The sequence below is a fragment of the Mycothermus thermophilus genome (genome assembly GCF_041956435.1).
Source record: "Mycothermus thermophilus strain CBS 625.91 unplaced genomic scaffold VTJ04scaffold_6, whole genome shotgun sequence".
NCBI classification, from domain to species: domain Eukaryota; kingdom Fungi; phylum Ascomycota; class Sordariomycetes; order Sordariales; family Chaetomiaceae; genus Mycothermus; species Mycothermus thermophilus.
In genome coordinates this window covers 1,535,815-1,563,028 of record NW_027191432.1, presented here as the reverse complement: position 1 = coordinate 1,563,028, position 27,214 = coordinate 1,535,815, and the positions used below count along the sequence as shown (strand labels likewise).

Here is a 27,214-nt window from a genome sequence, read left to right as displayed (position 1 = left end):
TCCCGCCCAAGTGTTGATGATAAGAATAGAATGGTAGTCAGACGGACTTCCTCCGGTCTGAGGCCAACAGATTACTGCCCGCATAACCATCATCGGCCATCGGCACTTGAGGCATTCGCGCCATTAGCAAGCCTGCCATTAGCAAGTCGCGGCGACTTCAACCCATTTGCCGTCGTCGAGTCCAGCCTCTTCCTCTTGGCTCCTGCAACCTGAGCATCGTTTCCATTTGCGCATCCGTTGGACTCTGGCGCAAGAGACCGTTCGTCGTATTTTACCTTGATGCCCTCCAAGTCGGCCTGGACGGCTCCTACCCGCAAGTTCAATGCCTTAATGTCCGCAATCAACTGGTCCGACTGGGGATACATCTGCCGGAGGTAGCCGATGATGTGCTCCGCGAGAGAGCGGGTTGTGAGGTTGTTGTATTGCGAGTTGAGAACAAACAGCGACTGACGGACGGCGTCGAGTTGGCCGTTGAGGTCTTGCCCGAGAGTGGAGGTGGCTTGGTTGGCCTGCTGGATCTGGTTTCGCAGCTCCTTGTCGAGCTTTTGGATGGCTTGTTCGCATGGCTCGAGCTTTGACTTCAGAGAGGAAACTTCTGAAATCAACTGTTGCAACTGGTCGTTGTTGACGCTTGCCGTCTGCCCTGAGGTGGATGCTTGTTCCAGTGCCTCGACACGGTTCTTAATGCCTTTCAAGGCATCGTTTATGCTATCCACCTTCTTGCCTAGGTATTCGCTCATAATCTGGACGTAGTTAACGACCTGCTTGAAAATGTCCTGTTCCTTCTTATCGAGCGCCTCCGGGATACCAATATCCACTTTCTCCTGAAGACTGGACAGCTTCGACTCGAGCGCTGGGATTTTAATGTCGATGGTCTCCGCAACTCTCTCCAAGGCATCTGCATCAAGCCGTGAAAGTTTGCTCTCATGCTCTTTGATTTGCCGGGTCAAATCCGCAACGACGTTGCTGTCAATGTTTGCGGCCTCCGAGACGTCTTGCGCTGGTGGTGTAGAAAGCGACTCCACGCGGCTGGTCAACTCTGAGATGTCGGTTGTAATGTCCGAGATGGCTGACTTCCATGCTGACGCTTCCCGATCCACAAGAGCTTTGATATCGCCACAATCCTGGGTCGCTTTCACCGATGCTTGCTCCTGTTTTGACAACCTGGCCGCAAGCTCGTCAGAGGTTTGCTTATGGTCCTTTTGCATCCTCGATAGCTGGTCCTTGACGTCCTTGACATTCCTCTCGGTCTCTTCCTTGAGTTTCTTGGCCACTTCGAGTTCCTTCTCTTTGTCCTTTTCCAGATTTTTCATTTCAGTCCGCATCTTCTCCATCTTCTTCATCTCCTCCTGCATCTGCCGAAGGACCTTCAGATGCTCCGCTCTCTCCTGCTCCCAGTTGGCCTGGAGCTGATGGAACTTGGACTTGAGTTCGGCATTCTCGGCTTTGAGCTCGATGATGCTTTCTTGCTGAGGGTGGATTTGAAATGATGGCGAAGTGACGGACGTCCTCATCTCCCCTTCCCGGACGGACCCCACAAGAGCCTGGGAGATGGCTTCCGCAATGGCGTCTGCATTGCGTTGGATCTTTTGAATCTGAAGATCCAGATTCGCAACATGGCCGGCATACTTCATCCGGCTCATGTTCTGCATCTCCGGGACAGAGGGGTACAGCTCAGCATGTTTTGCCAAAGACCTCTCATACTCCGCCTGGCGTGTTTTTAATATCTTGTTCATGTGGGCTCGGTCGGCCTTCAGCCGGGCTAGTTCAGAGGTCTCCTCAGCATACTTCCTGAAGAGCTTGACCAGTGACTCATGCCCATGGCTTTTCTCGCGGCCGGAGCCATCAGCGGTCCCGGATGCTGAGTTTTCATTGTGTCAATCAAAGCGCTCGAATGTGCAGGGTATAACCAAAAACTTACAGTGCTTGCGCTGCAACGACCGCGGTTTGAAGGAGTCATCTTTTGAGTCCTTGGTTGACACATCCGTGCTGCGACGCCTCCTGTCGTCTCCGTGCGCTGGGTCCCTCGGGTCCTTCATGGACGCGTCGGTGCTGCGACGACGTCTGTCGTCGGCATACGCAGTGTCTCGAGAGCGATCATCTGTGGGGCGCCGCGCATAGGCGTCGGCAGATCTACCCGTGTATGACATGGTGTTTGGGTCGGTCAAAGACCGGGATGGCCGCCAGCCTTGTCAGCCTTGTGGCATGCGCGAGGCTCGGGTCTCAGCCGAGTTACACGGCTTACACGTTGTAAGACGTGCTCCTTGCCCCAGAAACCTTGGGTTCCACACTGTCCTTTGTTGTCGTGACTTGAGTGGTGTTGAAAGAGACCGAGAATGCCAGGATTCAGACTCTCGCATGCCCGGCCAACGACGCACTCCAACAACTGGAACCTGGTAACACAACACCAGAATACCAAGCAAAACCAAACATCTCTAGAATGTTCTGTGTCTAGAGTGTTTGGGTTGTACCCTCGTCATGCGCAGTAAGATGGCGGATATGATGAGGCGACTTTCCGGTGAAGCGGTCAGGCAATGTGAGACAGTTGTTGAAGTGACAGAATTGCGATAAGACGAGTGGATGAGGTGTGGTGGGCCGAGGTACTTTGCGATCGGGTTCAAGGACAATGAATGGACACGGCAGACAAACAAGGCCAATTGAGAGTCGAAATGAAAAAGAGAAAAGTTTCGTGGAGATTGAAGCGGGTCGGGGCAAAAGCAGGTGGTCTCATGGGAAGGAGAAAAAAGATGGAAGGTTTGTTTGGATCGAGTCGCAAATGCCAAGACGCGACCGCGACTGTGGTTCTCAGAGTTCGACCCGGTCGCGGGGAAGGAGGGGTCCCCTGGAAATGTGGCGCTCCCTTGACCAATGGGCCTCAAGCGTCGCCCACGTTGATTGGTCAGGGTCGCGGTGTCTTGCCAAATCAGGAGAGGGGCTGATGGTCTTGATTGACGCACCACCAGACGAGTGAATGTCAACCACGTCGAGAATGAGAAAAAAGAAAGAGGATTAAAATTCAGGTGTAGCGCAAGAGAGGGCAATATTAAAAGAATAATTGTTATCTTTCAATTTGATTTCTTGAGTAGTCTGGAATAACGATTGAAAAGTCAAAATCATAAGCTACGTCACATTCAGCTCCTAAATCTGCCATGCTTGAGCGCTTCCTAGCACCCGGACGTCTTCCTCTGTTAGAGCCCAGCCGTCCCCGTAGGTACATTTCGACGTATATCTTGACACGCAACGGCTCAGCTGGCTAGATGTGTTTGTGAACTGCAGAGGACTATGCCGGCCGTCATGCACGGAATAATAGGTGTGTACCTGGTCACACCCGCAGTGGGCAAACATCTCAGATAAATTGGGCCAAAAGTGAAACTCTGACTCCTACAGAGTCCACATCTGATGTCTCTTCGCTCATCTTTACAACATGGACAGCGCATGATGCAGCGGCCCGATGAGCATCTTGCCGCCGCCCAGGCGTTTGTGCTATGTCGGCAGCTTCAAGCCGGCATGTTCCAGAAACCTGACGCCGCCTCCTGGGGATGCTCGGCTGTGCGAAACTGAGGTTGTGGTGAGTTTGGGTGTGCCAATGGGCTCTTGAATGAGTCTGCCGTACAAAGTACCTCTGTAGCATCTGTAGCATATCACCGGGAGTACCTCGGCCGAGAGCCCCTCACCTGGGTTCAGTGCAGAGGGGGGTTCGGGTGAGGTTCATGGGGGGCCTCACTTGAGGTACCTTACCTAATGTAACCATCTTCGTTTGGATGCAGAAGATGGCTGAGGCGTTTGCATGTCGTTTGGATGACGGGATTCACCGCCGAAGCGTGCCCCACATATGAGCATCGAAGATGCCGACAAGGGTTGCGTCCAGTTGGGCGGTGAGACGAGAAGTTTCCACCAAATCAAGCCACAGAGGCTCATGCTTCAGCCCAGCCACACGCGGCAAGCAACCGAGAATCTGGAACCAATCCCAAGTTGTCGCGTCTCAGAGCCGCGCTTCCATCCAGCCTCCATCCAAGAGCTGGCCAACCCAACATCACAAGCAACAATGGCAGCCGTACGTACTTCTGACTCGACCTTCTCCTCACAATTAGATTCTTGGGCGAATTGCTGACCTCCAGGATGCAGCCAGTTGTGACGGTTTCCGAGACGAAAGAGCTCCGAGGGGTCAACCTCATCGCCGCCCACTCGCACATCCGCGGGCTCGGTGTCGATGCCGACTCCCTCGAGCCTAGAGCCGCGTCCCAGGGCCTTGTCGGGCAAGAGAAGGCCCGCAAGGCCGCTGCCGTGGTCCTGGAGATGATCAAGCAAGGCAAGATTGCGGGGCGCGCCGTTCTGATCGCTGGGCCACCAAGGTATGCCGGCATCCTACATCGTTCCAAGCCGACATCCATGCCTCCTGGGCCCAAACGCCCGACTGACTGATTGTTTAACAGCACCGGCAAGACAGCTATTGCCATGGGCATGGCCCAATCCCTCGGACCCGATGTCCCGTTCACCACCCTCGCCGCATCCGAGATCTTCTCCCTTGAGATGTCCAAGACCGAAGCTCTTACGCAGGCCTTCCGCAAGTCCATTGGCGTCAGGATCAAGGAGGAGAGCGAGATTATTGAGGGCGAGGTGGTCGAGATCCAGATCGACCGGAGCGTGACAGGCGGCGCCAAGCAAGGCAAGCTCACCATCAAGACGACCGACATGGAGACGGTGTACGACATGGGCAGCAAGATGATCGACGCCATGACCAAGGAGCGCGTCATGGCGGGCGACATCATATCGATCGACAAGTCTTCGGGCAAGATCACCAAGCTCGGCCGGTCGTACGCGCGGTCTCGCGACTACGACGCCATGGGCGTCGACACCAAGTTCCTGCAGTGCCCGGACGGCGAGCTGCAGAAGCGCAAGGAGGTGGTGCACACCGTGTCTCTGCACGAGATCGACGTCATCAACTCGCGGACGCAGGGCTTCCTAGCGCTGTTTTCGGGAGACACGGGCGAGATCCGCAGCGAGATCCGCGACCAGATCAACACCAAGGTGGCCGAGTGGAAGGAGGAGGGCAAAGCCGAGATCGTCCCCGGCGTCCTCTTCATCGACGAGGTGCACATGCTCGACATTGAGTGCTTCTCGTACATCAACCGGGCGCTCGAGTCCGACCTGTCCCCCATCGTCATCATGGCCAGCAACCGCGGCCACGCGCGCATCCGCGGCACCGACTACAAGAGCCCGCACGGTCTGCCCCTCGACTTCCTCGACCGCACCGTCATCATCAACACCCACGCCTACTCGCCCGACGAGCTGCGCCAGATCCTGTCGTTGCGCGCCACCGAGGAGGAGGTCGACCTCAGCCCCGACGCCCTCGCCCTGCTCACAAAGATCGCCGAGGAGGCCGGCCTCCGCTACGCCAGCAACCTCATCACCACCTCCCAGCTCATCGCCGCCAAGCGCCGCGCGAAGCAGGTGTCGGTGGACGACGTCCAACGCAGCTTCAAGCTCTTCTACGACCCGGCCCGCAGCGTCAGGTTTGTAGCCGAGTCGGAGAAGCGGCTGATTGGGAATGATGGAGTCGTCGACTTCTCGGTCAAGGAGAACGGGAATGGGACGGTCGCGGCTGGGGGCGATTCGATGGATACGAGCTGAGCTGCTGGAGGGGTGAGGGACTGATGATGAACAAGGTGTGCTTGTTGATGTCGTAGGGCGTTCCGGGGTGGGTTGGCACAAAGCATGATACTACCTTTTTGCTGTTTGGCAAATGGACAAATTAAGTCTGGGTCCTGGCTTCTTCATGTAACTGTAATGATTGTGATAGATGAGAATAAAAATAAGACAGCGATGCGAGTTGTGGGAGTCTGCCTCAGTGCTCTGTTGATCTATTTTTTTATCCATTACTTCATTGAATTATCACGTACCTAGCTCATAGATATGTTGTATACACACTTGTTATACAAATGTAGCCACCCTCGTCCAACCCCCCTCTTCTCCAGCTGGCCGAAACTCCACGCCCTCCGCAAAGTACCCTGCGTCCTGCCACGCCTTCATCGTAGGCCCGTCAAACGGCCCCTGCTTCTGCCCGCCATCTCGCCCGTCGGTCCAACGGAACTCCCACATCTTGGAGCCCACCGCCGCCGCGCCTCCATTCGCGGTAGCCTCGTCGTCGTCCTGCTCCGCCGGCTCCACCCACGCCTCGCCCGTCTCGTTGCGGTACTCGCGCATCAGCCGCTCGCGCTCCATGTCGTAGATGTTGGGGAAGTCGCGCGACATGAGCTTGTCGGCGGCGTCGGCGATGGCGTTGATGGCTTCCTTGATTTTGACTTGTTGCGGGTCTTCGGGTTCTTTTTGAGCAGTGGTCGTATCGACCTCCATTGCGTCCTCTTCCGTTGCGGCCGCGGCGGTGCCATTCTTGGCCGCGGCTTTCTTTTGCTTCCACTTGGGGACCTTCTTGGGCTTGGGCTGTTTGGTTTGGGAGCGGCGCAGCCTGGCGAGGGCGTCGAGCGCCGTTTCGCCGGGCTCGAGGCGGAGGATCAGAGCGCGGAACAGGTCGCCCGTGCGTACGCTGTCGTTCTCGCGTTGTTGGCGTCGTAGCTCCGCCTCGCGCCGCTCGTGGGCCGCGGCGGCTTTTTTCATCTCCTTCTTGCTGATGCCTTCCAGCCACCGGTCGTGGACGGCGTCGGCATCGGCGGCCCGCCGGATGTAGTTGCCCGCTTCGTCAAAGGCGCCCTCTTCTTGTTCGGCTTTCATGTTGAAGGCGTCGATTTTGGGTGCGTGCTTTTTGAGCCCGCCGCGCCCGACTTCTTCGTCGATGCCTTCTTCTTGCATCTCCGCGGCGATGGTGGCTTCGTCGACTTCTTCGTCGTCCGAGGAGGATTCGTCGTCGGGTCGATCGTCAAGCCGGACGGTTCCGCCGGATTTGCTGTCTAATTCCTGCCCTTCGATCTCCTCGTCTTTCAGGAAGCGAACTTTCTTGTCCTTTTTCAAATCGGCGTCCCGCTTGTCCTTGTCGTCGTCGTCGTCCGCATCGCCAAACATATCCACTTCCTCGTCCTCATCGTCTTTGGCATCATCTCCCCCGGCGGCGGTCGGGTTGTAGTTATCCATGGCCTTGGCAAGATCTACGTCCTCGGCCTGCTTGCCGTGTCGCCTCCGTCCTCGGGCCTCGGCGCGCGCCTCAAAGTTCTCATTGTCTGAATCGGAGTCGTAGCCATCGATGTTGACGGCGCCGCGTTTCGTCCCGCGCACCGACTTGCCAATGACATCGGCGTCGAGAACATCACGATCGTCTTCGTCGTCGTCCTCCTGGGTTGGCGCGAGCGCGGATGGGTTGCGCAGGTCAAACTTGACTCGCTTGGACGTGCCGGCGCCGTCGTCGTCGTCGCGGCCCGCGCTGCCGTGGTGGGCGCGCGCGAAGGCCTCACTGGCCCGTTTGGGACGCGCCGCGGAAAATCGGGATGCCATGGTACAGGGATGGATCAAGGGAAGTGACGGTCAGGTTGAGTCGGCTGCGGAGCTGCGAGATGGAAACGCTCGCGGTGAGGTTGATGGAGATAGTTGTATCTTGAAGAATACCGAAGTCTGCAGAAGTCTGGATTCCAGACCTGGCCCCGCCAGGATGTGCTTGGCTTCGCTGTGGCTTGTCGCTGCAGACGTCATCGAGCAGAGCAAGAACAACGAGACACTGTACCAACAGATCGTAGATTGTGGAATAGAATCAAACGCATATCAACTGTTGGCTTCTCTAGGGACTCACTGGCTTGCTTTCCATGGCAGCACCATCCTGCCAAGTAAAGCAAACGATTCGTTGTCTCGGCCAAGTTGGGCCGTTCCCTGGAGAGTTCAGGTTGCATTTACCGGCAGCGGTCTGGGGAAGCTCCAGCCTCGTCCGCCCAGTGGCGCGAGCTTCCACCACTGGGCAGTTCCCGTCAGTGGCGGTCCACCCGTGCCTTGGGCAGGTGGGATGTCACCACAGCCCCTCGCCCGCTGCCTGAGGTCCGGCAGTACGTACCTCGATTGTGTTCTCTGAACAATACGTCAAAACCATCTGCCTACCTAGAAACTGGCCACTCTTCCATCCCACACCTCTTCAAACCACATCACGATATCCTTCAAACAGCGTCCAGCGAAAACATACTCTGCCATTTCCCATCAAGCCATCCCACTTCCATCAACCTCAAATCAAAGCCGGTTACTTGCAGTCATGGTGAGCCTCTGCCTAGGATGCCGACACCCCGCTGTCACAGCCCATGATTGACCTCGCTCCCAGTACCACGGTTTCGGCCTCGACAGTCACCGGCATGGCCGGCCACAGCGTTTCGACGAATACTATCGGGTTTACCCCGTCATCATGGCCCCCGGCGCCGAGCGCCCCGAACTCAACCACGGTTCCAAGATCTTCCTGCCGCCATCTGCCCTCGACAAGGTGTCGCGGCTTCATGTTCAGTGGCCTATCATGCTTGAATTGATCAACGGTGCCACCGGCAAGTACACGCATGCCGGCGTGCTCGAGTTCGTGGCCGAGGAGGGCCGAGCGTACATCCCCCAGTGGGTGCGTCAAACCATGCCTTTCCCTTGACGATGATACCAGTGGTAATAGGATGCTGACATTGCGCTTGTCAGATGATGCAAACGCTCGGACTGGACGTTGGTGATATGATCCAGGTCAAGACAACCTCGCTCGAGCTCGCGAGGCTGGTCAAGTTGCAGCCCCAGTCTGTGCGCTTCCTCGACATCACCGACCCGCGCTCCGTCCTGGAGAAAGCGTTTCGCAACTTTGCAGCTCTCACCAAGGGCGACCTGTTCACCTTCGAGTACCTCGACGAAATTTACGAAGTCAAGGTTGTCGATGTCAAGCCGCAGACCGAGAAAATGGGCGTCAGCATGATCGAGACAGACGTCAGCGTTGAGTTTGAAGCCCCCGTCGGCTACGTCGAGCCAGAGCGGCAGCCCCGGGGTAGCGGGACCAGCACGCCCCGCAGCACGGGGCCCGCGGCCCACGGCGTCCCGCCCGGCGGGCTTCTGCGTAGCCAAGGCACCATGGCCCAAGCGATCAACTATGCGGCCATCGCCCCCGGAGCGCAGACCGAGTCAGCGGGGAACTTTGTTGGCGAAGGCCACCGCCTGTCATCCGCTAAGAAGGGTGCCAAGGCCTCCGAGAAGAGCACAACCACTACGCCGACCGTTGTATTGCCAAAGGCTTCGGTCCCCAAGGGGCGTAACGGCGCCCCAGCACCTCTCCGACTTCCACCCAACAAGCTCTTCCTGGGCTATCCTATCGTGCCGCTCAAGACGGCCGAGGACAAGGCGAAGGAGGCGGAGAATGCCAAGCAGCCTCACTTCGCGGGCAGGGGACAGACGTTGAGGGATCTTAAGAAGAAGGATGACAGCGGAAAGTAGTGGAATCGGTCAAGCTGGTCAAAGAAGGGGATGGATGCATTTTTTGTTCTTGGTTGAGTTTGGGCTGGCGTTTGGGAGGTGTGGTATGGTCTCATGGGATTAGACCTGGGGTTTTGTTTGTCATTTTGAACTTCGTTGACATGAACACCGATTGATTTGGGGCCTTGTCGCCGAGTGAGAAACAACCGTCTCTTAAATATTTTTGTATCGCTCGGTCAGACTGCCGCCTCGGCCTCCACGGGTTTTCTCCATACCAGTGTTGGGCAATCAATGAGCGAGCGCTGCGCCCGGCAGATGCGGAGGTCAGTCAGGCCTCCGAGATCATGGCCACAAAGCTACGAGGCGAAGACTTGCCAAAGGCATCCTGAGGTAGGTCGGATAGGTTCCATTGACAACACTTCTGGATTAAGCGTCCAACTTCAGGGACAGGAACGGACAGTGGCCTTCTTGGACTAATGATTTAAGCTTGAGCCGCTGTATTCCTTGGTATATTTCTGTTCCTCGTCTTGGAGCGTCCCGTTACTGTGTATCTTCCGTGTCAAGCTTTCCTTGAATTTTCGTTTTTTTGCTGGTGATAGTCGGGTTAAAGGTGATGAAAATGGACTGAACTTCATGATCAGTGCCTGCCAGCTGGGAGCAGATATCCAACCAGCTGACAATACAAGGTCTTGGCAAAGCCAAATCCGGCCCCACACTTTGAATGCATCAGGTCACTCGCCCCACCAGCTGCGCCCCGGCAGCAGCTTCTCGTCCTCGACTTCCGCCTGCATTCAGACACGCCAGATTTCGCTGCTCGTCATTTCTGCGATTTCACTGCGCCGTGCAACTTTCTCATCACAATTTCATTACCATTGCTCCCAAGATAAATCTCTCCATTCGGCGCAAGTTTTGCGCTTTTCCTTTTCTCATTTTTGCTTTGTGCTTGGCCACCCGACATGAAAACTCGCGGGTCGACTGCCGTGGCCTCCGGCCCCGAACCCACCACGAGTCGCAACCTTCGGCCGCGCCAAGCAACCAGCACCCGGGGCCAGTCGGCCGGCAGCATCCCGCCGACGACCGGGGGCCGGGCGACCAGAAGCTCCGCCATGCTGGCTTCAACTATCCCAACCAACGCTGTGCCACAGCCGACGTCGCACAAGCATTCTTCACCCGTCGAGTGGTCTGAGGTTCGTTCATCAAAGCGAACCCGTCATGCGCATCATGAGCCGGTTGCGTCTGCGGCGCAAGACGATGATGAGACTCAAGGGCGCCGGATGACAAGGAGTTCTGCCATGCGCGCCTCGACGAGCGCGACCAAATCGCCCAAGCGCGGTGCATCTCAAGCTTGGCCTCAAGGTCGCACTTCGAAGCGGAGCTGCAATGCGCTTCTCAATCCCGGTTTTTACGCCGAAAATGACAGTGAGACCGGCGATGAAAGCGAGTTGAGTGAGGGCGACAATGATAGCGACAGCTCCGGCTCCAACCAAAGCGGGGATGAACCCGCGAACCCCTACATAAGCCCTGGCCCGGAAGTGGAGCCCAAGGCTAATAACATCACCCCGAAGAAGCAGAGGACCACCAAGAAGGCCTCTCCGAGAAAAGCATCAGCATCCAGTCGCACAAAGAAGATCCCGGAGCCGGTTGCGACCGACGTCACGGGCGAGGAACAGAACGCCAATAAAGACACCATCATCCCTCACTGGGCATCACTGCCCCATCACATCCTCGTCCCCATCCTCCGTTACGCCTCCGCCCCCCTCGACGAACTGCGCCGAGTCAAATGGCTGGTCGACACCGGCCTCCTGTGCAAGGCGTTCATGGATGCGGCCATCGACGCCCTCTACGAGTCCCCACCCCTGCTCTCACGGCCAATGGCCCACAGGTTGGTGTCGCTGTTGTCCAAGGATCCGGCGACGACCAGGTACAACTACCGACCCAAGGTCAAGGAGCTGTGGCTTGACGTCGAAGACATCGCGTCCAAGACGTTCAAGGGCCAGCACCTTGACCTCAAGGCGCTGATCTCGAGCACGCCGCAGCTGAAGACGCTGCGCTTCTTCCACCAGAAGGACTTCGCGCCCTACCGGAGTCTGGATGACAGCCTCCGGTGGCACTATCCGGAGTCGCTGTTTGAGGCGCTCGGCGCCAAGGGTCGGGAGGGTCAGGAGGGCGAGGAGGGCCAGCCAGAGGGCTCAGGCCCCACGATCCGCCTGAAGGACTGGCAGTGTAAGTGTTGTTTCCCATCCCCTTGGGCTTTGTTTCTTGTTCGTCACTGCCCTGGTACTCTTCTCCTTCCTGGTATCCTTGTCGTCGCGTCTCCCATAATTTCCTGTATTTTCTTCTTTTTTTCTTGGATGTCCCCGACTCACAGAGATGGAAGAAAGGCTTTCGACTAACTTACTGGCAGGGAATCGCAGGATGATGGGCCGAGAATTCGACCTTGTTAAGATCGAGAAACTGCACCATACGCCACCGTTCGAGAGGCTGACGCAAGTGTCCTTCGTCAATTACCAAGTCCCGTCCCTTGACGCTAAGGATTCGGAGGACCAGGATGAGGTTGCGGCCAAGGACCAGGCCTACGTTCAGGCGCTGGCACGCGCGATTAATGCGCTTCCGGACTTGGTGCACCTGTCCCTCGAATCCTCCACGGCAGCTAACGATTTGCTGCTCCCTCTGCTGCCAAAGAACCTCAAAACTTTGCAGCTGATCAATTGTTGGGAAGTTACCGGCGACACTCTCGCCACGTTCCTGCTCTCCAGTGGGCAGGAGCTCGAGCGCCTCATCCTCCATCACAACCAGTCGCTCGACCTTTCGTTCCTGACGATTTTGGGATCTGCTTGTCCGAAGCTGCGCGTCCTCTCGGTGGATTGCAAGACCTTCAAGCACCACGAGTTCTACCACGACTCGGAGCCGAGCTACGACGAGCTCCTCTCCTCTGACCAGACGCCAGACTGGCCCGCCAGCCTGGAAGCACTCCAACTACTCAACATGAGGAAATGGTCAGAGACAGCGGCCGAAAAGCTATTCCAGTCTCTCGTCGACAGCGCTCCCAACCTCCCATGCCTCCGCTTGATCGAGCTCAAAGCCATGCTCGACATCCCCATCCACGAGCGCTCACGCATGCGGAACCGGTGGGACCGGACCATGCGCAAGGTCTTTTTGCGCGACAAGGGCGAGCCGAAGCCGCTCTTTTCGCTGCGCCCCCCTGCTGCTGTTGATAACTCTGCCGCTGCCGCGGCCGGTGCAAAGTCCAAAAAGCCCAAGTCCCGAGACCAGGGCAACGACAACGAGCAACCCGAGCGCCGGAGCGTCCGGCTCGCGATGAAGTGGTCGGCCCCTTCCTCCCGCGCCAGTAGTCCTGTCCGGGAGCTGAGGAACGGGATGGTCCGGCCTTCGTACGTGGAGCCGGACACGAGTGATGACCAGTTTGACGAGGACAGTGACAACGAGGATGGCAACGAGCGCAGCCACGGAATTGGCGATGCGGACAACGGCGGAGGAGAGGACGCTGCCCCCGCGTCACCAGACTCCGCGGCCGCGGCTGCGGGGCCTAAGCTCTTCCGTCACGGGTTATGCGAGCGGGTCGAGATCCAGCTCGACAACCAGAAGGTGGCTGAGAGGACGCTGACGATGGATGATTTCCTGGATAGCGAGGACGATGATTTGGAGGACGAGGATTGGGATGGGGATGACGAGGATTTTGATACGGGGTATGCGTGGTAGATAATTATGAGGCCACGCTGGGCGGTGTGAACGGAGTGTTGTTGCGGGTTGGTTGGTTTCTTTTCTTTTTTCTTTTTTTTTTTTTCGTGTTTGATGTTTTGTTGCTGGTTCTTCTGCTACGGGAGTACGAGGATGATGATACCCCACGGGTGCTGAGGGCGGCGGGGGTTGGGTTGCATGGGCATGGAGTTCGGGAGGCTTTGAGATCTTCGGTTGGGACAACGGGCCGGATATAAGAGGGGTTTGCATTTTCCTGGAGTTGGGTTCCTGATGGTGTTGAGAAAGAATGGTTACATGGAGCAGTTCATTGAGGATTTTAACGGTTGATTGTGGTGATGTGAACGGAACCTCTCTGGACCGAATGTGGGTTTGATGTTCAACATAGAACGAGACTGACTGAATGACGACTTGATAAGGTTGAATCAGCTGCCTTCCCTATTCATTGTGACCGATGAGCAGTCCATTGCTCCCTCTGTCTTTTGAATACCCCATCCTGACTTGAGGAGGTGATCAATGGCGGTTTCATCGTTGAAAATGGTTAACCACGGAGATCTCACCAAGTAGTGCAAGGTTGAGGGGCGGGTGAAGTTGAGATGGGTGTGGCTGGTGCAAAATCATGTGGGCCTGAGTGGCTTGAGTTAAGGTGCGCGATCTGTGGCCCCACTTGGGGCTTGGCAGTGGGTATGTGGCGGGGCATAGGGCTCCACGCCCGGCGGCGGTCCAACTTGCAGCCGACAAAATTTCGCCCACATTTCCCAAAATTGGTTCGACTTTCTGAATCTCCTCCTTCACAACCGCTCGACCAACGACCAGCGAGGTAAGTCAACGCCCAAGGTTCGAATTGCCCTGCCCTTGCACCCGTCAGCCATTTTTCTGTTCTGCGGCTTGAGATCGCCCGTTCTTGATCGAATTATCGAATTCCATCGAGTCCGGCCTGGTCGCGAACCACCCAGCAACCACCACACACCACACAACACCACAAGACCTCGAACCTCTCCGCTAACTCGATCCTCCGTCGACAGAGACAGTCAACATGGGTATTTCTCGGGACTCTCGGCATAAGCGCGCCGCTACCGGTGCCAAGCGGGCGTAAGTTTTGTTCGTTCTGCTCCTGTGGTCGGTCGTGGCTAACCAAGGCTTTTTTCAACAGTTTCTACCGTATGTCTTAACTCCATCCCCTTCCTCATAACCTCCAGTCTTTGCCCCTCGACATTGGGGGGCACTCGAAGGTCCGCTTGGGAGGATCCTGTGGTGGTGGTCTTTTCTTCTCTTTGCCATTGCGCACCCTCTCTCGTATGGGAGGGGAGGAAGCTGGCCGAGAGGAGGGGACAGCCCCGTGGGAAACCGACCCCTCGCGTTCTGAGCCTGTTCAACGCACAGAAGAAATGCGAACATTTCTGACAGCTGCTGCGTACAGGGAAGAAGAGAGCCTTCGAGCTTGGTCGCCAGCCCGCCAACACTCGTATCGGCCCCAAGCGCATCCACGTCGTCCGCACCCGCGGCGGCAACCACAAGTACCGTGCCCTGCGTCTCGACTCGGGTAACTTTGCCTGGGCCTCCGAGGGCATCACCCGCAAGACCCGTGTCATTGTCGTCGCCTGTACGTTTCCACATACGCCTTCGTGTATTTGCTGATTGTGCCCTGCAATGGATGCTGACCCTTCCTTTTTGCATAGACCATCCCTCCAACAACGAGCTCGTCCGTACCAACACCCTGACCAAGTCGGCCGTCGTCCAGATCGACGCTGCTCCCTTCCGCCAGTGGTACGAGGCCCATTACGGCCAGCCCCTCGGCCGCCGCAGGCAGCAGAAGCAGGGCCAGACCGTTGAGGAGACCAAGAAGAGCAAGTCGGTCGAGAAGAAGCAGGCCGCTCGCTTCGCCGCCCGCGGCAAGGTCGACCCGGCCCTCGAGAAGCAGTTCGAGGCTGGCCGTCTCTACGCCGTCATCTCGAGCCGCCCGGGCCAGTCGGGCCGTGCCGACGGTTACATCCTCGAGGGTGAGGAGCTGGCCTTCTATCAGAGGAAGATCCACCACAAGTAAGCCTCTGGTATGTGGGCAGGAGGAAAAGTCACGGCGTCGAGGTTGTGAATGGGAGGAGGAGGTGCGAGTCTGGGTTTACGGATGGGTTCGTGCATCGGCGTTTCGCCTTGGTGTTGATGGGGTTATTTCTGGTCGCCATGCCGCCGGCCTCCTCGTCACTAGAGTGAGAGGGGCTTGATGTGGTTCATGGGGTTGAAACAACGACCAAATCGCAACGTCTTCTTCCAGTTGCTTCGTCACCGGTATCATGGGCACGGCAAGGGGATCATTAGGGCAATGGGAACACAAAAAAGAAGAATACCACCCGCAACGAAGCAGCGCGAGCAGACCCAATCCATCCAGACTTGAAAGTGGACCTTTGTCAGATGCGTGCTATCTTGTTCTTGACTGTGGCGATGTGTGCACCCAGCTCAACACTCCTCCGCCCATGATGTCTCTGGTCTCGATCTCATGAAGCTCACTTGATTTCACTTGATTTTGATGAATCCTTGGGGTGATTCGATCCGTACCCAGTATTCTCGATGCTTGATGATAATGCCAAGGTCAGTCGGTTGATCTGATGATAATAAACCCAAACACCTGAAGCGTGACCCGAGAGAGACTTTTTCTTCTTCAAAACTCGTCCATAGCTTTATACAAACGATACCCTTCGGGAAGTACTAATACTTTAAGCTCCCCAGCTAGTTACTCCAACCCAACTCCCCCCATCCCCTCCCGATTTCTATCCTGACCCATGCGCATAACTGGTGGTGGTGTTCTCCCGCGTTCTCTCTGAAGTTTCAAATTCCCGGCCTGTGACACACCGCACCGCACCTTACTACACCACACCACCAAGCAACAAGAGCAACAAATACTATCAATACGAAGAAAGAAAAGAAGTCCGATCCTCATCTCATCCACATGGATAGAATTCGATTCGTTGGTGTTTTTCCCCCTATCCTATTACGTTTTTTTCCTCCTTCGCTCCTCATTAATGAGGTAGTTGCTCGCCACAAGCAACTGGGGCAAGGCGGGAGGGGGGATATAGCCTACAGGCTGTTGACAGACCGGGTTGGTGTCAATTCCCCGCCAGCCAGCCAAGAAAACGAGAGGAGGACACCTGAGCCAGTCCCCCTGGCTCTTATCAAGAGCGGATGAGGAGATGGGGAGATGAGGAGATCAATGATCTTACCCCGGCGCTCATTGGAACTGCCGCTTGAGATCGGTCCATTTCCTCGTCAGAGCCTCGTGTTGCGAGTTGATCTGTTTTTGTCAGTGAACCAAGTCCATCGTCATCATCAAAATCCGAGACCAAGAAGTGGGTAGAAGGGAAAAACTCACCTCGGCATACCGCATCTTGGTCTGCACCAACTCCTCCTCCAGCTCCGACAGCTCCTTCTCCAGCCTCAGGTTCTCCTCGTGCACGTTGGCGTTGCGCTTCATCAAGTCCTCGCGCTCGGCCTGCCACGCCTGCTCCAGCTCGGCGGGCTGCTTCTGGATCACGATGCGCAGCTCCTGGACCTGGATCTTGAGGCTCTCGTTCTCGTCCTTAAGCTCGTCGTTTTCGACCTTGGTGTGCACCAGCTCCGTGGCGAGCGTCGCCTGCTCCGCGTCCACCTGCTGCAGCCGCTCCTCCAGCTTGCGCAGCCGGATCGCGTAGCTGGCGTTGCTCGCACGCAGCGCCTCGATCTCGGCCTCGCGCTCCTTCTCGGCGCGCGTCTTCTCCTCCCACTCGACCTGGTACGCCTTGAGCATCTCGGGCGTGATCTTGACCTCGCACGCGTCGCGCACCATCTGGTCGGCGCGGTACACCTCCTTGTCGATGCTGCTCGACGAGCTGCCGAAGAAGCCGTTCTCGAGGATGGAGCTGGACGACGGGCTCGAGTCGATGTAGACGTCGAAGAGCCGGTCCTTGAGGAAGTTGGTGAGCTGCGTCATGTCGTTGAGCGCCAGCAGGGCGGCAGCGTTCTTTTGCATCAGGACGATGCCGAACTTGAGGATGGCGGAGAGGCCCTCGGAGAGGATGAGATCGTAGATGCGCAGGACGAGCTGGAGGGGGAAACGGTAGGCGAAGAGGGTCAGGAACCATTGCGTGGCATACAGGTGCGGAGAGATGCCGCGCCGACGGAGGTGGCAGTAGAGGGCAGGCTCCAGATCTTCGAGAAGCCGCTCGAACTGGTAGAGGTGGAGGTGGAGACCGGGCATGTCGTTAATGAAGAGGTCGCGAAGGTGATAGTGGTTCATTAGCCGCACGAGCAAGCAGAATGCTTCTTCCGCGGGCATGTTGAACAGGAGCGGCATGACCAGGAAGTTCATGCCTTGGGCGTAGCCGACACCTTCGTCGAACAACGCGTAGGCCTTGCAGACCCCAAACAGAGACTCCTGGAGACCCGCGGCGGCGGCGAACTTGGAGTAACTCGTCCTCGCGCCGAGATCCCTCCTTATGGTCTTCTCCAGCTTCTGGATCTTGGCCAGTTCCTCCTTCTCCTTCTTTTCCCTGTCAGCAGTGACCTGCTGCTGTTTCTTAATATCAGCCTCCGTCTGGGATGTAGTGCCGTTGGCAGAGCCCTCAGAGTGGACCGATGATGAAGAGGATGTAGGGCCTTTAGAAGTCCCGTTGACCGACGCGCCGCTAATGCCGCTGTTCCTATCCTTGCTCTTCTTCTCCTTGTCCGTTCCCCGTGCGACCAGTTCGTGGTAAACGGCCTCGAGCTCCTCATTCTTGCTCTGGGCCAAAACCTGCCAGATAACGCCGCGGATGGCGTTGGGGATGCCGGTGGCGATGGCCTTGTTCAGCTCCTCTGGGCTGGAGCGAGCGACAGCCGCAGGACCCTCGTAAACAACAGCCTGCCACAAATCCCAGTCAACCGGTGTGTCGGCAATGGCCGATGGCCCCGCCGTGACGCCCGCCGCGGTTCCGGGAGCGAGGTTCTTATCTGGAGCGGTCGGTAACGGAGATTTCGGTGGTTGTATCCCGAGGCCAGCTTCAGCTCCATCACTGGCAGTGGGGTTGGCCTTATCCTCCTCGACCGAAGCTTCCGCTTCTCCCTGCATGCGGAGAGCCTTGAACCGGTCCTTGAGGCTGTTCCTGGAGCCATTGTCCCGAGCTTCGCTCTCCTCCAGCTTGCTCAGCATCATCTCCGGGTTGCTCGTCAGCGTGGCTACTGAGCTTGCCGTGTTTCTCCTGGCCGATGGAGCAGGCGGCGGAGCAGGCGGTTCCTTCGAGGAGCTCCGCGACAACCAGGAAAAGGGGCTGTTGAATTTCCTGCCTGTCGATGCGGGAGCAGGTGCTGGGGCCGGCGCTGGCGTTGGTGTTGCGGCAGCGGCAGCGGGCGGGGCCCCGGAGCGGGCATCGGAAGCAGGCGGCGACCATGGTAGCGCGCTGGCCAAGCTGCTCAGAGACATGGTCTTGGACTTTCCAGGCTGGGGTTTCTTTTCCGGGGCTGGTGCTGCTGCTGGTGCCGTTGTTGTCGCTGCTGTAGCTGCTGCTGCTGCTGCTGCTGCGGCAGCCACTCCGGCAGCCGCTCCGACGGCGGCTGCGGCGGCTGTGTCTGGGGTGACGTCGTCGCCCAAACTGACATTATCGAGTTCTTCGGACGACACCTGGGAAGGGGGTCTCGGGAGCTGCTTGTCAGGGATCGATTCTTGCGACGTGGGCCTGGTGTTCGTAGGAGGTGAAGCGGGAGGCGAGGTGTTGTCCCCGTAGTCGGAGTTGGTCCGCTCATCGATGGAGCTGGAGATGCGCTTCGAGAGGCGTGAGTTTTTGGTCAGGGAGCGCACGGAGCCGGTCTCGACGGCGTCCTCAAAGGTATCCTGTAGAGTAACGTAGCACGATCAGCATCAGGAAAGCTGCAGGCAGGCATGGGACTTGTCAACTGGCGGAGCATACCGTCTCCTTGTCAGAGTCATCGTTGGAGGGCTTCCTCGAGTGTTGCTCGGCGTCCTTTGGCCCGGGTTCTGGTGTGGTCTGAGCTGTCTCGGGGGCCTCTGCCTTAGGTGTCTCGATGCTGTCCGTCTGGGTATCCTCCACCTCCTTCTTGGGGGATCCTGGGATGTCCGACATGGCTGCGTGTCCGTGACGTCGCTTCTTGTTGGTCTTGTCTTCGCTGTATGCAGTCGGCAGAGCCTAGTCTATCACTCGGGGGAGGAGGGCCCGTGCTGTGTGTTGGAATGGTCAAGACGGGAGTCGTGTGCCCATGGAATTTAACCGATGGCTTTGTTCACTAGAGGGAGGACGGCAGTTTGAGGGAGTCGATCAGGTCTGGGACAATCCGGCGGTGACGCGTTGGGAACTGAATACTGGAGATGATGTCGAGCTTGTCAGGTATGGACGTAGAGTTACAGTGTAAGAGTAGTAGGTGATGTGTGTCCTTTGAACTCTTGGGAATCTGGTCACAACTGTGCTACTCCGTAAAATAAGGAGACCAAGCCAGCAACATGTACAACAAGAAACGGAGATGACCCGAAATGGAAGAGGGAAACACGGACAAGGCCCCTCGACATCAGGGCCCCACTCTCCCGCAGGGGCAGACAGGGGCCCTGTTGCCGTCTAGTACCGTAATTTACGTGATGTTGACTGACTGTCCGTTTGTTGTTGCACAAAAGGACATGTGGTCTGCCCTCTGAGGTTTTGTGGGACATCTTCTCTCAGTCCGATCTGGAGTTAGAATGTCAACCATCTCAGCCTGGAAAATATCAACCGTTTCGGTGGCTTGGATCGGCTGCGGCTGATGTGGCTCTTGCATCTCTTGCATGTGCTTCGTGTTCCCATCCGCCCAGCCCGTTACACGCCGTTACGTACCGTAAAGTTCGATCGAGCTTCGATTGGGTGCGCTTGTCCACTTCAGGAGCCGCCCTCCACATTTCTTGGGCCAAACGAGGGGATCAATTGCAAGGGAGTCTCCTTTCTTTTTGGCTTCTGCTTGACGATTCTCTTTATTACGTATATCAATACTACCGGGTGTGTACAGAGTCCCTGTGTCCGCCACGTGTTGTGGACCAGCAAAGCCAAACAAGCTTGGAAAATGCTTCTCCCTCTCCAAAACTTCAGATGACACCACGAAACTTTGTGTGTTCTGGCTACATCGGCTTGGGTGGCCGAAGGCGCCACGCGACGTAGCCACGGCGCACATCTGAAACGAAACGGGCGCAGGGATCGACCTGCGGGCCACTCCGCTGGGGTCGATGGCATTTGGGAACGGCCTGCAGCAACAAGCGACCCAACAAATCCGCTGGCCAATGGTGCCAGCATCTGTCGAGAAGTGAACTCAAACTCTTGTCCTCGGACACCTCGATCCGCTCCCTCCACTCCACCTTTTTTTGTCTCGGAGAAATGGGGAATGTTCAAGGTCGCATCTCAGGGCCTCGCCTTGTTTTGGAAGCCTCATCTCAAACTCCAGCCAAACTTAGGTTGAGTGAGAGTGACGTTCGCAGCACCCAGCAGACCGGACATGACCGCCACATAGGAACCGGCACAACGGACAGGCGAGATTTGATGGTTGCCACATTCTGGTCGATGCGGCTGGTTGACCCGGGTTGCGACGGGAAACCCTGGGAAACCCTTGACGAGGCAATAAAGTTTGACATTAATAGATCATGTTGCTGTCCAGGTTCCTGCTGGCCGCCACGAGGGGGCCTTGTTCATAGTTTGATATTAATAGAATCTCTGGCATTGCGAAATCTCTGGCCACCATGATGGTCACAAGATGCTGCCGGCTGGTAGCGAACGACCAATAACGTCCCAAACATCCAGCTCGTTGACATCACTCATACTTAGTTAACCAACTGATCCTAGTGGACGGCCAGCAATACCCAAACTTCAGCTTGTTGACATCAATCACTTACGAGTAAGGGTAAGTCCTCGTATAGGTTACACCGTACGTAACCAACTGATCAGGTGAAAGAGGGTAGTTTGAACATAGTTACTCTGTACAATCAGACAATATCAACCACAGGTTTTCCTCGAAGAGTTATCAAACTTTCTGATCTCATGCCGTCATCCGTTGTCACTCGAATCCAAGCTCAAGCCAAAATCACATGCCAGGTCCCAAATTATTGTTGGCAACGTCAGTTCGACGAAACCCCCATTCACCCAACCATCCCCCATTGTTGCTCGTAGTTAGACTCTGCCTGCATGAGGTAGTTACCTGGTTGAATGGTTGCCAGGGTTTGAGTTGGGTCCGAGTCTTACAAGCTGACTTTTCAACACCTTCATCAGCTCTACAGTCCGCTCAACGTCATCAAGCCCAGCCAAATTCATACCAAGCCACCTATTGAGGAAACCTTACACCGCCTAGTTTAACAAAACAGAGGCCATCCACGCGCCCGCAGTAGTTACCTTTCTCCAACCTCACCCAGTTCAACCCAGCCCAAGCAAATGACAACAACAACCCACAAGAGAAAAGGAGAAAAAAAAACCCCGGAACACCATACCAAAAGGTGATCACAACTCCCCATACGTATCCTCCCCACCCCCCTGCCCTTGTCCATCACCACCACCGCCCCAGTCAATCTCCTGCTGCAGCACGATGCTATAAACGCTCGCCTTGAGCAGCGTAAACACCAAGCTGGTCTGGCGTTCCAGGTTGCGGAGGCCGTCAAGGATGTCGGACGCCGGCGCCGAGGCGAGGTGGTCAAGGAGTTGTGCCAGCTGTGGGTTGAATTAGTCCGTCAGTACATAAGATATTGGGCAGGGTCGGGTAGATAGATCAAGAATTAAGACTAGTTATTTTGGACGTGGGTGTTTGAACAGGTAGATATAGTCTAGGAAAGGAGGAATTACCTTCTTCATATTCTCCGCCAACCGCTCATACTCATCCAAGACCTCCTGCTCAAGCGGGCTCAGCTCCGGAGGGGCGACGAGGAGGGAGCTTTGTGGACGTGGTGGGGGGTCCATTTTTTGTGGGAAATGTTCTCTGTTTGTTTTCCTCCCTGCGTTTGAAAAGTGGGAGAAAACATGGAGTATTTATTGTGTGTATGGAAGATGTCGAATGAATTGACGGAGCTTGGCGACCAGCGCTGATGTTGATGCTGGTGCCGATGCTGTCGGTGTTGATGTTGAAGCTCGCGTTGGTTGTCGGTGGGGTCAAGGAGCAAGCGAAGACGGTTCGTTACGCCGCGAGATGCGTGAATGTAACGTAATTACGTCACGCTGCGTCAAAATGTCAAACCAAACACAAGCAAACACACGCCCAAGGAGAACACCAAAACATACAGAGGAGACACTGGTAGGTTGTTCGCTCTCAATGAGATACCTGAGTCAATCCCATTCACACTTACTCCTCCGATATCCAATTACCTGAAGTACTTAGCACGGATACCCAAGACACAGACCAAGGCCACAACGACCAACTGTCCTCCCCTTTTCCTCCACGAGCAACCACTCAACCGAGACATTGACAACCAACAAGCCAAACCAAAAGCAACCTCCATAAAGCCAAAGGAGTGAGAATTACTCATTGCCTGCCATACTGTAAAGGAGAGAGTGAGATATATATCCACATCAACCCCCCCCCAATTCCCATCCCAACCCATATCTCATAAACATCCAACTCCATTCCTCCTGCCTCTTCCTCTGCCTCACCACTCCTCTCCATCCCTCCATCACTCCCAACCTGACTTTTTCGTTTTCGTTCGTTCCACAATGAGGGACTATAAAAACCTCAACTCCACCAGCAGCAACAACGTATCTATCTGCCGTCATTATCAAAAAAGGAGTGTGAGCGTGCGCGTAGGCGGCCAGATAGACAGATACCAGGTAGTAAGGTAGACCAAGCGCTTCTCTCGAAAACGCTCGACGCGAGAGCGACACGCGGGAGGGGAGAAGAGGGGGGGGAGGGGGGGGCCTCTTTCCACCTCCTCCCTCTTCCAACCATCCATCCATCTCCCGCCTTCCAAAAAGACAACAAAAGACGACCAGAGAGCCAGACCGGAAACCAAACGTCCCTGCCAAAAACCACAAAGTAAAGTCCCATCCATCAACCATCCCAAAAAAACACGGCACACAACAACAATCACAACCACGAAAAAGGAGTTACAACAAACCAATCCCACCTTCCCACGCATTCCCAAACCCTCCCGCCTCCCCTCTTCCTTCTCTCCTCGTAGGCATCATCATAACAACTACCGCTCACTCCCACTCCAATCATCACCCTCATGCAACAGCGTGACAGAGTTAAACTCCTCAAACGGGTCCGGCGTCTCGTCGCCGGGCGTAGCCTGGCCGTTCTCGAGCCCCGCGCCGCGTTTCGGCTTCCACGGCCGCGACCCGCTAATGTCGACGCTCTCGCTCTCCTTGACGTTGCGGAAGTTGACTGTGTCGATCCCCCGCCCCTGGTGCGGGATGATGGGCGGCTTCATGTGGCGGATCAGCGCCCACTGCGTGGTGCGGAAGAAGGGGTGGCTCTTGATGTCGGAGGCGCCCGCGCGCGCGCCAAGGCGCCGGTTTTCGTCCTTGATGAGGAGCTTACGGATGAGGGATTTGCAGGTACTTTTTGGAAAAAGAAAAAAGGTTAGTTATGGAGGAGGTGATGGACAAGGCGAGGATGGAAAGAAAACTGACTTTGATATTTGCGGTGCCCCCGCATGATCTGGGAAGGGGATATCCTCCCGCAAAATGTTTGCAAATGTAGCATTCCGGTTCTTGCCCTTGAACGGGGTCGTGCCGTACAGCATTTCGTAAATCAGGATGCCGAGTGTCCACCAATCCACAGCGCTCGTGTGGCCGCTGCCCTTGATGACCTCGGGCGCGATGTATTCCTCGGTGCCGACGAACGAGTTGGTGCGGAAGTCGGCGATGCACGAGCGCGTGTCGATGGTCGGCAGCGAGTTGGGGCTGGCGCCGTTCTTGCCGATGATCATGGTCGGCTTACCGCCCGGTCCGGATTGCTTGGACAGGTCAAAGTCGGAGAGCATGATGTGGCCGGACTGGTGGAGGAGGATGTCTATGAAAAACATGTTAATGGGGAGGGTGGTTGTGTGGAGAGTGGAGGATTGCACGTACTCTCTGGCTTAAGATCCCGGTAGATGAAACCCATCAGGTGCAGGTACTCGAGGGCGGCCGTCACCTCGGCGGCGTAGAAGCGGGCGTCGTCTTCGGGGATGCACTTGCCGGGGCGGGTCTGGAGGGCGCGGAAGAACTCGCCGCCGCTGCAATACTCCATGCAGAGGTAGAGGTAGTCCTCGGACTGGAACGAGTGGTACAACGTCACGATGAAGGGGTGATTGCTCGTCGCCAGAATTTCCTGCTCGGCCAGGGCGCGCTTGATCTTGTTACGCTTGATCATCTCCTTCTTGCTCAGGACTGCGGGGGGTGTTAGCGGCACACAAGCACACGACATAGTACTAGCTCATATAGATATACGCACCCTTCATGGCATATAGCCTGCCACTCTTCTTCTCCCTGACCAGGTAGACTTTACCCACATCGCCCTTGCCGATCAGCTTGATCTTGTCGAAGCTCTGCGGCCCGACCTCAACGTCGCGGACCTTGATGGAGTTGGAGCTGTAGGTGCGGCGGAACGCCAATGCCGACTGGCTTGGTGGTGGCGGCAGGGCGCCGAGGCCGTCCTTGTCCTTCCCGTCGCTATCAGATGGGTTGGCAAAACCCAGCTTCTCGTCATCGTCATCATCATCCCCACCCTTCTTCGTATCCTTGGACACCGAATCGATCTTTTCAAGGACGCTTACATCCCCTCCACCGTTCCCGGCATTTTTGCTGCCGCTGGCCGCGGCTTTTGCTCCTTTGGAAAAGAGGCCCTGGGCATTCGGCGCGCTGGCCACCCTCCGGAGCTTCCGGGCGAGGTCTTCCTTGCGAGCAGCCGTGGCTTTGTCGGCGGACGGGTCATCGGGAGCGGTGTCGATGTGGATGGACGGGGTGTCTGGAGGAGTGTCATTGCGATGGCGCAGGCCGGGCTGGCCTTGGTGAGCAAAGTAGGGATTCGCGTGGGCGGTCGGGCTCAGGACCTCCGGGTCGAGCGGGTTACCCTCGCTGGCGGTAGTAGCGCTGCGGAGGCGGCCGACGGTCCAAAACTTGGTCTGGCGGAAGGATTTGGTGTTGCCGCTGCTGCTGGTGGTGTTGTGGCTGTCGGAGCGCGGGGTGCTGTGGCCATGACCAGACGACGAGGTGTTCTGCTGCGAAGACGCAGCATTGTCGCGATCGCGGTTCGCCGAATTCCGGGTGAACCAGCCCTTCACCTTTTGGTGAAAGTGGATGTCGCCATTTGCGCTCTTTGTGGACGGCATGCTGGCGGCGTGATGGTGTTTTGCAGGGGCGGCGGTGTTCTCGGCGTGGTAATGCTCATGCGGAGCGGACCATGTTGCGGGAATGGAGTGCGGCGGACGGAGTGTTGAATGTTGCTGCGAAGGATGGAGGAGGCTGTCACGTTGGTGATTGGAATGGACGGAATGGATCGGCTGTGGGATGGTAGGGAGAAGATGGCCAGCGAGCGGCTGATGGAGGTGTGCAGGATGGTGTTGGTGCTGATGGTAGGTCGGCCGGGGCGGACGTGGAAAGGTGGTGTCCTCGGGCTGTCTGTCCTGGCTGTCTTGTTGAGTTGGGGGCGCAGCGGCTTCTAGGTCCATGACAGAAGCGAGCAGCGCGGGCGGGCAATTGAGATCCAGGTCCAGCCTGTCCAGGTCGGTCCCTGAGAAGTCCCGTCGGGCTTAACGTTAATCCACTGATCAGCAGCGGGGAGTCACGGGACATGCCGCCATTCCCCGGCCACTGCACGTTCCAAGTTGGGACATTTGGGGCAATCCGGACACTTTGGGGCGCTGCATTGGGGCGCTGCATTGAGGCGCTGCAAACCCATTTTTCTCTCTTTTTTTCTTGGAGGCAAAGAAGCCTTACAATTTGATACCCCATTCAATGACATCCTTCAGCAGTTTTATCGCCCTTGCCTTCTCTTTTTTTGGTCTCACAACTAGTTCCTCAGCATGGTGCTACGTGTCCGGCCACTTCGGCCGTGAGGGAGTCGTTGGTCGTTGGTGGCCCGTCGGTCCGGGCAGTGCTGTTGAGTGCTGCCAATCGAAGGATGGCGCGCTCAACAGCTTGGAGTGGTTCCATTGACCAGCCCTCCAAAAACGCCACGCACCATCCCTAGGCTCTTCAGTCAGGCAGTCTGGCCAGGAACCTAAGGAGAGTCTGGGTGGCCAAAGAAGAAAAAGGAAGCAAACTCTTCCCCTATCTCATCCGACACATCTGTCACCCACAAAGACTCAGATCTCCCAAGACTGATATACAGCCACGGAACCCACCCCGTACACTCTTTGGCTTCCAAGTTTCGTCTAGCGCAGAAGCAAAGGAAGCCGCTGACTTGCACTCAACTTGTCCTCCGTACCAACGTAACTTCTCGTGTTCTACTCCGTAAGACGGTTGTGGATGAATGAGAACACCTGCCCGGTTGGGATGGTCGGCTCCCGAAATGCCCGGTTATCCGGGACCTGTGCTTTGGGAACACAATACTTGAATCCAGACACGATCTAAACACGAGTTTGCGAACAATAATTAGTAATGTGACTGGTAGGTACCTACTATAAACCCGACAGGCCGAGCCCGCGTGTATGAGTTCACTTGCGGGCCTTATTTGACTGGGCCAGTTTCGAAACTCGGCGATTCGCCTCTAACCCCACAGCCTCACAACACCAAGGAACCTGTGACCTCAGTGACATGTCCTTTATACGTAACAACAACACACTTAGGACTTGACACTTGACAGATTCACACCCTAGAGAACAACACCTCTAGGTTGCCATTCTTGCCCGAAGGGAGGCATGTATTGAGTAGGTAGCCAGGAAGTCCAATGAGAATGTTGTTGCTCGATCGGACCCGTGATGAACGGCCGACAAGCCACTCCTCCACGGTGAGGCACCTTTGGGAGATTCATGGTGTTATTTCCTGGTTTCTTTCACCAAGATGGAGGACAAAGCACCATCAAGCCGACTCTGTCTCCATCAAGTGGTTACCTGGTTGAGTGGTTGTCAGCGTATGGGTTGGGAACTCCTTCCTTGGTTGCGCCTTCCCAATAATGATATGAGGATCGGTTGATCATGGCTCTTGCCGTGATGAGTACCATCACTCCGTCCTGCTCTGGTTTTCAAATTTCTCTCTCTCTCTCT

The 27,214-nt window shown here is 56.4% G+C and overlaps 13 protein-coding genes across 13 annotated transcripts; 6 read left to right on the top strand and 7 right to left on the bottom strand.

The window, feature by feature from the left end:
• Window positions 1–89: 89 nt before the first annotated feature.
• VTJ04DRAFT_8983 (uncharacterized protein) lies at window positions 90–2,150 on the bottom strand (the record flags this gene model as incomplete). The annotated part of the gene is made up of 2 exons (XM_069367479.1): window positions 90–1,861; window positions 1,922–2,150. 2 exons carry the CDS (start codon window positions 2,148–2,150, stop codon window positions 90–92), a joined length of 2,001 nt encoding a protein of 666 aa, XP_069215804.1.
• Window positions 2,151–3,832: 1,682 nt separating this feature from the next.
• On the top strand, window positions 3,833–5,631 carry VTJ04DRAFT_8982 (uncharacterized protein; the record flags this gene model as incomplete). Its single annotated transcript, XM_069367478.1, has 3 exons — window positions 3,833–4,054; window positions 4,126–4,352; window positions 4,434–5,631. The coding sequence occupies 3 exons, from the start codon at window positions 3,833–3,835 to the stop codon at window positions 5,629–5,631; spliced, it is 1,647 nt and encodes a 548-aa protein (XP_069215803.1).
• A 300-nt stretch (window positions 5,632–5,931) lies between these two features.
• Window positions 5,932–7,443, bottom strand: VTJ04DRAFT_8981 (uncharacterized protein; the record flags this gene model as incomplete). The annotated part of the gene is made up of 1 exon (XM_069367477.1): window positions 5,932–7,443. One exon carries the CDS (start codon window positions 7,441–7,443, stop codon window positions 5,932–5,934), a length of 1,512 nt encoding a protein of 503 aa, XP_069215802.1.
• An 886-nt stretch (window positions 7,444–8,329) lies between these two features.
• VTJ04DRAFT_8980 (uncharacterized protein) lies at window positions 8,330–9,378 on the top strand (the record flags this gene model as incomplete). Its single annotated transcript, XM_069367476.1, has 2 exons — window positions 8,330–8,530; window positions 8,602–9,378. The coding sequence occupies 2 exons, from the start codon at window positions 8,330–8,332 to the stop codon at window positions 9,376–9,378; spliced, it is 978 nt and encodes a 325-aa protein (XP_069215801.1).
• A 935-nt stretch (window positions 9,379–10,313) lies between these two features.
• VTJ04DRAFT_8979 (uncharacterized protein) lies at window positions 10,314–13,077 on the top strand (the record flags this gene model as incomplete). Its single annotated transcript, XM_069367474.1, has 2 exons — window positions 10,314–11,580; window positions 11,762–13,077. The coding sequence occupies 2 exons, from the start codon at window positions 10,314–10,316 to the stop codon at window positions 13,075–13,077; spliced, it is 2,583 nt and encodes an 860-aa protein (XP_069215800.1).
• A 1,033-nt stretch (window positions 13,078–14,110) lies between these two features.
• VTJ04DRAFT_8978 (40S ribosomal protein eS8) lies at window positions 14,111–15,118 on the top strand (the record flags this gene model as incomplete). The annotated part of the gene is made up of 4 exons (XM_069367473.1): window positions 14,111–14,166; window positions 14,228–14,235; window positions 14,495–14,677; window positions 14,754–15,118. 4 exons carry the CDS (start codon window positions 14,111–14,113, stop codon window positions 15,116–15,118), a joined length of 612 nt encoding a protein of 203 aa, XP_069215799.1.
• A 75-nt stretch (window positions 15,119–15,193) lies between these two features.
• Window positions 15,194–15,547, bottom strand: VTJ04DRAFT_8977 (uncharacterized protein; the record flags this gene model as incomplete). Its single annotated transcript, XM_069367472.1, has 2 exons — window positions 15,194–15,461; window positions 15,507–15,547. 2 exons carry the CDS (start codon window positions 15,545–15,547, stop codon window positions 15,194–15,196), a joined length of 309 nt encoding a protein of 102 aa, XP_069215798.1.
• Window positions 15,548–16,018: 471 nt separating this feature from the next.
• Window positions 16,019–16,255, top strand: VTJ04DRAFT_8976 (uncharacterized protein; the record flags this gene model as incomplete). The annotated part of the gene is made up of 1 exon (XM_069367471.1): window positions 16,019–16,255. One exon carries the CDS (start codon window positions 16,019–16,021, stop codon window positions 16,253–16,255), a length of 237 nt encoding a protein of 78 aa, XP_069215797.1.
• A 42-nt stretch (window positions 16,256–16,297) lies between these two features.
• Window positions 16,298–19,160, bottom strand: VTJ04DRAFT_8975 (uncharacterized protein; the record flags this gene model as incomplete). The annotated part of the gene is made up of 3 exons (XM_069367470.1): window positions 16,298–16,360; window positions 16,439–18,910; window positions 18,987–19,160. The coding sequence occupies 3 exons, from the start codon at window positions 19,158–19,160 to the stop codon at window positions 16,298–16,300; spliced, it is 2,709 nt and encodes a 902-aa protein (XP_069215796.1).
• A 2,379-nt stretch (window positions 19,161–21,539) lies between these two features.
• VTJ04DRAFT_8974 (uncharacterized protein) lies at window positions 21,540–21,992 on the bottom strand (the record flags this gene model as incomplete). Its single annotated transcript, XM_069367469.1, has 2 exons — window positions 21,540–21,746; window positions 21,879–21,992. The coding sequence occupies 2 exons, from the start codon at window positions 21,990–21,992 to the stop codon at window positions 21,540–21,542; spliced, it is 321 nt and encodes a 106-aa protein (XP_069215795.1).
• A 125-nt stretch (window positions 21,993–22,117) lies between these two features.
• On the top strand, window positions 22,118–22,544 carry VTJ04DRAFT_8973 (uncharacterized protein; the record flags this gene model as incomplete). Its single annotated transcript, XM_069367468.1, has 2 exons — window positions 22,118–22,201; window positions 22,428–22,544. 2 exons carry the CDS (start codon window positions 22,118–22,120, stop codon window positions 22,542–22,544), a joined length of 201 nt encoding a protein of 66 aa, XP_069215794.1.
• A 54-nt stretch (window positions 22,545–22,598) lies between these two features.
• VTJ04DRAFT_8972 (uncharacterized protein) lies at window positions 22,599–23,081 on the bottom strand (the record flags this gene model as incomplete). Its single annotated transcript, XM_069367467.1, has 1 exon — window positions 22,599–23,081. The coding sequence occupies one exon, from the start codon at window positions 23,079–23,081 to the stop codon at window positions 22,599–22,601; it is 483 nt and encodes a 160-aa protein (XP_069215793.1).
• Window positions 23,082–23,218: 137 nt separating this feature from the next.
• On the bottom strand, window positions 23,219–25,678 carry VTJ04DRAFT_8971 (uncharacterized protein; the record flags this gene model as incomplete). Its single annotated transcript, XM_069367466.1, has 4 exons — window positions 23,219–23,585; window positions 23,658–24,039; window positions 24,099–24,398; window positions 24,463–25,678. 4 exons carry the CDS (start codon window positions 25,676–25,678, stop codon window positions 23,219–23,221), a joined length of 2,265 nt encoding a protein of 754 aa, XP_069215792.1.
• Between the last annotated feature and the right edge of the window lie 1,536 nt (window positions 25,679–27,214).